Below are 8324 nucleotides of genomic sequence, written 5' to 3' on the forward strand. Positions count from 1 at the left end.
GGTATTTTTCGTGATATCTTATAGTATTTTATTGGCATTTGTCATGAATTTCTGTGGTCAGCTGGCCATCCTCGCTCACAGAGTTTCAACTATGAAGGATAACCATTCCGATCCCCGATTTTTTTTTCGCCGACATACTCAGCAACATATGAAAATTTTGGTGTGAGTGAGGACTTTGATATTTTTCTGAGACGTTTGCAATTTTTTTTGTTCTCAGAAGATGTTTTAAACATCCCCTTGATTGTATTTTCCAGGATGACACAGTGGCTCAATGACACTTTTCGAATACCTCTTCTCTACGATCTCCTGACAACGACGGTCCTGATAGGACTCGTAGTCTACCAATTTTTATTGGTAATGTCTCATAGCTGAGGCTCAGGAAAAAAATCGCATAAAAATCTAGGGAATTGAAATGAGTCCTGATTGAGTTTTACTAATGATTTCGAGGAAATTCTAATTTTATAGGGCTTGGATTGGGAAATAAATTATCTCGCCACTATTGACAGTCAAATTTTACAGCATTTAGATGAGGCCCACGTGTTTGGGGTGGTTCAACTGGCCACTTATATTCTCTCCATGACGATATTAGTCTACACCAATTGCTTCATGGGAGAGTGTCTGCATACAGAGGTACAATATGTCAATTGTCTATCTTAGGAAGTGAAATGAACTATTGCTGTATCTGATCAATCATATTCAAGTGTGCTGCACTTCTGAATGCGTATTATGAATGCAATTGGTACGAGATGTCGGATTTCTGCAAGAAAGCATTGATTATCTGTATGGAAACGACTCAGAATCCGATTCATTTAACGGCAGGAAAGTTTCACATATTTTCACTGGAAAGTTTTGCGCAGGTATGTGCTTCCTCGATCCTCCAACATTATCAGTGACACCACCGAACATGGGTGCACATAGAGAACTCTTGGTAACCGGTCACTCATTTATTATCCTCAGATAATGAAATCATCGATGGTGTACGTGTCAATGCTACGCAAAATTATTTAATACTACCGTAATCCAATTCGTTGTTCTACTGAGTGTCGAGATGTATACGATTATGAGTGGAACAATGATTTCATTTTGAGGAGAATATAGTCAATAATAATCTAATGAATTTTAAAGAGCACTGTCGACACCACAAGCTGCTCACGACTGGCTCGTGTGGACCAGTAATTCGTCTCGAGAACCCTTGAGCTCACCTTTGGCTCAAAAGTCTCGAATCTTCGGCGTAAGTTCGCTCAAACGAGTCTTCATCTACGACTCAGAGATCGCATGCTCTCGATCGCGAATAAACCACCGCTCGAGGGGAAAAACTAGACGATTCGAGCATCAGAATATGTCTCAAATGTTCAAAATTATTGAGCGCATTGCGACGATTGTCATTCGGAATAATTGGTTGATATAATCAAAATTTTGGGATTAAAAAATGAGGACAACTGCTTACTTCATCGCGTTGAATTTTCAAAACTCAAGTCTGTGGAACGCATCGGGAAATTATGATTTGTCTCAACACTTTTGATTTCCTTGAGCTGTTTCTATTTTCAATGCCTGTCAGGAACTGTTCGTGTTAAAATCACAGAGGTCGATTTCCCCTCCTCTCGTTACTCTAAGCTTCCGGTACGAAAGAAAAATTCATAAACCTCTCTGTCACGCACTCGGCGTCGAAAATAATACCATTACATTTTTTTCCGAGCATCGTATGCATTTTTAAAAAGCCAGTGAGCTTCTTCCCCCGACCTTTTGGTGGATATCCCTTCAAGTTCCTATTTTTTTCCATTTTATGGTCCCCCCGAGGTGCGTTCAGTCATGCACCCGATGAATTTTTAATATCACGGTTCGGTTTTCTCTATTATTTCACTGCTGAGAAAACTTTTTTCCCCCAGAAGGCTTCGTCACGAATCCATGGAACATGGACACAGGCCCAGAGGTATTCCTCGATTTTCTCTTTCTTACTTCTCTATTTTTCATTCCCAAACCCCGTCGCTTTGTTAAGGTTGAATTCGAAAAGGTAAAGTACCTGTTCGATCGCATCAGTTGGCCCCTAGGTGTCCTAGGCATTTGGCCGAGAAAAAAAACATTCTCCGGACAACTGAAGCTCACAATATTCCTCACATATTTCACCTGTCATCTCTCCATGCAATTGCTCGATCTCGCCACTGTCATGGGGAGTCTTGAACTGGTGATACTGAACCTAACGGAAACGGCCTTTCAAACAATGGCAATATGTCGAATAATCATAATTCGTTTTGGTGAAACAACCGGTAAAATCATTGACGCAATCGACGAGGATGTAGTAATCGAGAATTTCAAGGATCCCCAGGAGTTGCGGATTCTCCATCGGCGTTCGGCAATGGCTGAAAAATTTTATCGCCTGGGAACCAAACTGGCAGCTGTCACTGCTCTCATGTATTATATGACACCACTGCAGACGTACCTCCTAACACGTGAGCCTTTATCCGACGTGTGTCGTCATTAATTTCCAATTATTAATTTAATTTACGGTCCACTTTTCATTTTTTCCTCTTCAACTCGAGTACAAAAATATCCTTTCAAAATAGGAATGACGAATGGCACAGCAGTCCTGGTGAATCCCTACCGAATTTATCATTTCATCGATCTGTCATCGATCGAGAGAGCTGCCATCGTTTACGTCTGTCAATTTCCAATGATGTACACAGGTATATCTTTCGTGACGTCTTACAGCATTTTATTGGCGATTGTCATGAACATCAGCGCTCAACTTTCCATCCTCACTCGTAGAGTATCAACCATGAAGAGTGATATCTCAGATCCTCGTGATTTTTTTCGTCGACACACCAGGCAACACATCAAAATATTGCTGTGAGTGATAACAACGTATTTTGGGAATTTGGAAATTATATTTACGGGTCCTTTCAGGGTGGCCCAGTGGCTCAATGACGCCTTTCATCTGGCCCTCCTCTACGATCTCTTCGCCACGACGATTTTGTTAGGACTAATTATCTACCAATTTTTACTAGTAATGTCTTTTACTCGATAATCAAGTTCTCAATCGAGACGAATCGACTCTACTTTACGATGAATATTTTTAAAAAATTCTGGATGTCATTAACTTAATTACTAATTAATTATTAACTAAATCCACAAGACATTAAATTGTTTCAGCATGTCGACGAGGCTGATGCCTTCGGTGTTTTTGGATTGGCAACATATATCTTCTCGATGACAGTATTAGTGTTCACCAATTGTTTCATGGGGGAGTGTTTGAACGATGAGGTAAAATGGATCAGTTGTACATGTGAACAATTGAAATATTTCGATGATTAATAAATAAACGCTCAAGTGTGCTGCACTCCTGAATGCCTACTACGAGTGCAACTGGTACGAGATGTCACCTTTCTGCAAGAAAGCATTGATTATATGTATGGAAACGACTCAAGAGCCCATACGACTGACGGCAGGCAAGTTTTACGTGTTTTCATTGGAGAGTTTTGCACAAGTATGTTTTTCAATGACAATTTAAAAATTATTACCCGACGGGACTTGTCAATTTGAATTAATTATTTTTCTCTACTCCCAGATCATGAAATCATCGATGGTGTACGTGTCAATGCTACGGACAATGATTTAATGTCGAATAGATATAATTGTTGCACAAAAAATTGCATGGGAAATGTGGAAAATATTTTAATTTTACGAAAAATATAGAATTATTAATAATCTGATGAAATTTGGGTAGTTCTGGTGCAATGGAGCTGTTGCATGATTTTTAAAATCTTTAATTTGCAACTAATTTTCTTATTCCTATTTGTTTTGGGACTCCAGAGGACTCGAGACATTTTATTACCCAATAATGTTTATTTTATCAATTTGTTATTTAGTTATTATACGTAGACCTAGGCAGCAGCTGGTTGTTGGGTCGAGGCATCTTTATCGACATGTGCAACAGACACTTCTGATGTCGGTGGCTCCTCCAACTGTTCAGGTTCTGGTGGTGGCTTCATAAGGTAAGTCCTTTGGGCGTTTTCTCGCTCTGGCATCCAGGGTGGAATGATTTTCCCGTGAATCCTCCAGGCACCGTATTTATTGGCCAAGTGATTCTCGAATACCACGTACTCGAGTACGTCTTTCTTGACGAATTCACTTCCATGCATTAGACGACCAAATCTGTCGTACACTGCGAGGGTCTGTCGACAGAACAATAATCATTGAAATAAATTTAACAATTAAAAAAACGCGGACCATCTCCGAGAGGTCACGGGCGTCTCGAGTGAGCATGGAATACCCCATCTCCTATTATTTAATTAATTGACCCACCTGTTGGGTGTGAAAACGAACGGTCAACTGCCCAAAGACATTGTCCTTCGTGATGAGGTCTGTGCAGCGGGCGTGCACAACACGAGGAGGTGTGAGGGACTGTAGGAACTTCCAGCGAATCGTTTTGTCGTTGGTATTGTGCTTCACCTCCTGCCAAAGTCCAGTCGGGTTATTAAAAAAATCGTGAATTCTTGTGCATGAGAATTAAAAAGAAATTAGAAATATATCTGAACTCACAGGAAAAGCTCTCTCAGTCACAAGGGTTTGTAGGGCATCATTATCTTTACTGAAAAGGAGTTAATTGAGTCAGAGTCATTGAATCAATATGAAGTAATTATTCGAGGTAATTACTCACTCGGCGATAGCTTGATGGGCCTTAATATATATTTCTTGAGCTTCTTCCTCGAATGCACTAATCGAGAACTCGTCCAGAAAACTGGTAATTTTTTTTGTGGCCAAGTACGATCTACCCTTTTTCGTCATGAACTGCACCTTTTGCTTTGCGCCCTGACCGATATTTAAAAGTCATTATTATGTATAATTTTGAAGTTACAAGGCTACACGGAAGTTTTTAAGAATAATGAATATTTCTTACTGCACCGGTGACTACAGAGAACTTTCCGTCGCCCTCGGGAGGCACATATTCCTCGAAAATAGATCCAGTACAGCTGATAAATATCGGCCTTTCTATCCAAGGGTTACTGGGCTGGAGACCCTGCTCCTTCATTTTAGATCGAATTTTCTCAGCAGTTAATTCGTCATTGTCCTCCTTTTGGTAATCAGGAAGCTTAACTTTGATGACTTTCTCAGCGCGGAGTTTCTTGAATTTTGGATTCCAGTGTTTGTGATTCCTGATCTGCGTCAGGACGATTGACTGACGGGAGATTGAGGACAGTAGGGACGAGTTGGTCTGGAATAATTCCTTTATTATTAACACATAAACAGAATATAATAAATTACCAGTAAAAAATGTCTATATTTTCTCCTAAAATCGCCCCTCCAAAAAAAAACAGCCAGACATATCCCATGGGATGTCAAGACTTAATAATTACTCATTAACTCAGTGGAAACGATGGAAGAATCAGTAGTCGATGTCAATAAATGAACAATGAATCATTTCAAAGAATAAATCCACAACAATAATCGGTGTTTCTAACCTGTGCAGCTCTCGCCAGGCCGCAAACAGCATTAGCAGCGAATCTAGACATGTTTGTAGACCTCACAAACACATTTACCCTTTAGTACCCCCACAAAACACCTCACAATGTCCGAAACCTCTCAATAATTCGTAATTAGACAAGAAATTACGAAAAACCGTCCGTTCAGTTCATGTTTCTCACGAGATGTGATGACAAACCTAACCTCACTTTCTTGCTGGACATTTTGGAGCTGTAACTGAGGTTAAACTGTTACTGGTAACAGCACATGGTTGTGGGGGATGAAAACATACAGAGATAATAACCATTTTTATTGTGATAGTTAAAACATTGTGACTATTTATTGACAACATCGTGGAAAACTGGTTCTTCATCGATGCTTCGGATATTAAGGGCCTCCCGGATCAATAATATTCTTCCTTCCTGTGGTGAGTGGCAATGTGCAAAAGTTTGGTGTTCCATGTAGGTGAAAGAAAGTGAATAATCAGATCATATGGTCCTCCGAAGGAAAATAAAACTCCAAGACTGTTGTTCACAATTTTTTTCTGAATTTCTCGACTCAGGACTAGAAATCCAACGAAAAATTCCCTTCAATTTTTAATAATCTCAGGCTTATGGAGACGTAAAAATAATGATTTCTGTTGTCGCCACCGAATTGGCCAATTTCTTGTTAAATTTTGATGAGACCCGGAGTCAGGAGGACGTAAAAACAATTTTTTATCTCGTCCCTGCTTAATTGTCAGGAATTTCATTATTGTTGTTGCAGTAAAAGTTCTCACGATGTCAACCCAAGTAGAGCTGAGTGGAGTTCCCAGTGAAGATGTACAGGACAGTAACAAGAGACCCCTCGAGGAGCAGATCGATAATTCAGAAACAAAGAAGACGAAGTTTGAGAGGATAAAGAAGAAGAATTTCGCCTTCATGCTTGGCTACCTGGGTAAAGACTACTATGGCATGCAGAGGAATCCCAACATGAGGACCATCGAGGAGGATTTAATCACAGCCATGTTAAAGGCTAAATTGATTGATGAGGAGGCCTTTGAGACGATTCAGTACACTAATTTCCAGAGGGCTGCGAGGACGGACAAGGGGGTGTCTGCCACGAGACAAATCTGTTCTGCGAAACTTCGTAAGTCATTTTTTTGAGTATTAATCGCTAATTAGATGAAAAATATTTTATTAAATTAATGTCTACGTGAAGTTCCAGGGTAAAATTGAAGGAAATGACTTAAGAATATTATCAAAATGCCAATTTTTCTTACAGCGGACTTTGCAAATATTGACGACATAAATAAATTCCTCCCGAAGGAGATCCGTGTGTTTGGGATAAAGCGAGTAACGAAAGGATTCAACAGTAAATCCCAGTGCAACGCGAGAACTTACACTTACACCCTTCCAGCCTTTGCATTTGCACCTGACGACCCAACCCTCGTGGAGAGAGTTCCCCTGACAGAGGAGGAGATAGCCAAGCGCGTCGAGGAGCTCAAAACAATCGAGGGCAAGCCCTACACGGAGTACAGAATGAGCCCTGAATTGCGAGAGAGGGTGAATTCAGTATTAAAGTTGTACGAGGGGACCCACAATTTCCACAACTTTACGTCCAAAGTGTGAGGAACTTCACCACTTAGCAGTGACTAAATCCTCGATTTTCTTTACTGATCAGTTGATTTTGTTTTTGGAAATTTAGGAGACCCTTCGATCCTAGAGCCAACCGGTACATGATGAAGTGCCAGATCCTGGAGACGCATCTCTCCAAGGAGAACGTTGAATTCGTAACTCTTCAAATCAAGGGACAGAGCTTCATGCTTCATCAGATCAGGAAAATGATAGCACTAGCTATTGCCGTTGTTAGGAACCTTGTGGGTGAGGAGGTGATTGAGGAGAGCTTCAAATCGGATAAGTGGGACATACCCATTGCTCCAGGACTCGGATTGGTCCTCAATCATGTAAATATTATTTCTTACAAAAAGTTCGATTGGGAAAACAACATCAGGAAATTGTTAATTAAATGATTTATTAATATCTAGGTGCACTATGACAATTACAACAAGCGATACGGAGCTGATGGAATTCACGAGCAGTTGGAGTGGAGTGACTGCGAAGCAGTTGTCCAGAAATTCCACAGCGAGTTCATTCTTCCCCATATCGAGGAAACAGAAGCGAATGAACAATCGTATCCTTTTGCGAATAAAAAATCAAAATTATTTCAAACGCTTTCCCGAGCCGTTTTAATATTTTAATTGACGTTGCATGAAACACTCGACAATTTTCACGATTTTTTTTCTTAACAATTTTCGTCAGGATGTTGCTATGGCTGGGTGATTTGGCAATGCACAACATGGGCCCACAAGATGAGGAGAATAATAAGCAGAAAGACGAGGATGAGGACGTGGATATCAACGAATAAATTTATCCATTTGATTGATCCGGAGAAGTTTTATAATGTGGGATAATAAATAGAGAATATCCTTCGAAGAATTTCATATTTTATTACAGAACAATACTTTGGACTCATATTTCTTTCCTGATTTTTTGTTCACTGCACGTGAGGACTTCAATCCCCTCATCCTCACGCTCATTTCTACGCAAATGTAGGACTGATGATGTGTTCGTCTTAGCTAGATGAACGTGGGCTCATTTGGCTCGACTTTGAGGATATTTCACCCTTGATAGATTCTTGTAACTGTCAGGATGATTGAAATACGATGGCCACGAGCAGCTGAACGAGCAGAAGATGATGAGATGAGACGAGAAAAGGTACATTTGCTTTAACTGCAACATTCCAGAGCCGAATCAAAGAAATTTCGTCGTAACTTGGAGGCTCCCAGAATGGAATGTTTTTTGAAATGTCCCTCGCTGAAGCGCCAT

At 40.3% G+C, this 8324-nt stretch overlaps 4 protein-coding genes across 6 annotated transcripts; 3 read left to right on the forward strand and 1 right to left on the reverse strand.

Moving 5' to 3' along the window:
- The first annotated feature begins 111 nt into the window (after nucleotides 1-111).
- Nucleotides 112-1096, forward strand: LOC135170949 (odorant receptor 2a-like). The gene is made up of 4 exons (XM_064137177.1): nucleotides 112-354; nucleotides 520-630; nucleotides 702-857; nucleotides 958-1096. The coding sequence occupies exons 1-4, from the start codon at nucleotides 256-258 to the stop codon at nucleotides 1006-1008; spliced, it is 417 nt and encodes a 138-aa protein (XP_063993247.1). The 5' UTR covers nucleotides 112-255; the 3' UTR covers nucleotides 1009-1096.
- A 695-nt stretch (nucleotides 1097-1791) lies between these two features.
- Nucleotides 1792-3704, forward strand: LOC135170921 (odorant receptor 13a-like). 3 transcript variants are annotated; one of them, XM_064137117.1, is made up of 7 exons: nucleotides 1792-1930; nucleotides 1997-2447; nucleotides 2562-2844; nucleotides 2902-3001; nucleotides 3148-3258; nucleotides 3326-3443; nucleotides 3563-3690. In XM_064137117.1, the coding sequence occupies exons 1-7, from the start codon at nucleotides 1913-1915 to the stop codon at nucleotides 3688-3690; spliced, it is 1209 nt and encodes a 402-aa protein (XP_063993187.1). In that variant the 5' UTR covers nucleotides 1792-1912. The 3 variants fall into 3 exon arrangements, with proteins under 3 accessions (XP_063993187.1, XP_063993184.1, XP_063993183.1); XM_064137114.1 differs by having other exon boundaries at nucleotides 1913-2447; nucleotides 3326-3481; nucleotides 3563-3704; XM_064137113.1 differs by having other exon boundaries at nucleotides 1913-2447.
- Nucleotides 3705-3820: 116 nt separating this feature from the next.
- Nucleotides 3821-5656, reverse strand: Mrpl45 (mitochondrial ribosomal protein L45). The gene is made up of 6 exons (XM_064137138.1): nucleotides 5457-5656; nucleotides 4895-5209; nucleotides 4655-4806; nucleotides 4537-4585; nucleotides 4300-4449; nucleotides 3821-4169 (listed from the first exon to the last, which is right to left on the reverse strand). The coding sequence occupies exons 1-6, from the start codon at nucleotides 5505-5507 to the stop codon at nucleotides 3879-3881; spliced, it is 1008 nt and encodes a 335-aa protein (XP_063993208.1). The 5' UTR covers nucleotides 5508-5656; the 3' UTR covers nucleotides 3821-3878.
- A 24-nt stretch (nucleotides 5657-5680) lies between these two features.
- On the forward strand, nucleotides 5681-7957 carry LOC135170923 (pseudouridylate synthase 1 homolog). The gene is made up of 6 exons (XM_064137118.1): nucleotides 5681-5884; nucleotides 6223-6585; nucleotides 6721-7063; nucleotides 7144-7402; nucleotides 7484-7629; nucleotides 7758-7957. Exons 1-6 carry the CDS (start codon nucleotides 5833-5835, stop codon nucleotides 7861-7863), a joined length of 1269 nt encoding a protein of 422 aa, XP_063993188.1. The 5' UTR covers nucleotides 5681-5832; the 3' UTR covers nucleotides 7864-7957.
- Nucleotides 7958-8324: the final 367 nt, after the last annotated feature.

Source organism: Diachasmimorpha longicaudata, chromosome 18, assembly GCF_034640455.1.
Source record: "Diachasmimorpha longicaudata isolate KC_UGA_2023 chromosome 18, iyDiaLong2, whole genome shotgun sequence".
Classification (NCBI taxonomy): Eukaryota; Metazoa; Arthropoda; class Insecta; order Hymenoptera; family Braconidae; genus Diachasmimorpha; species Diachasmimorpha longicaudata.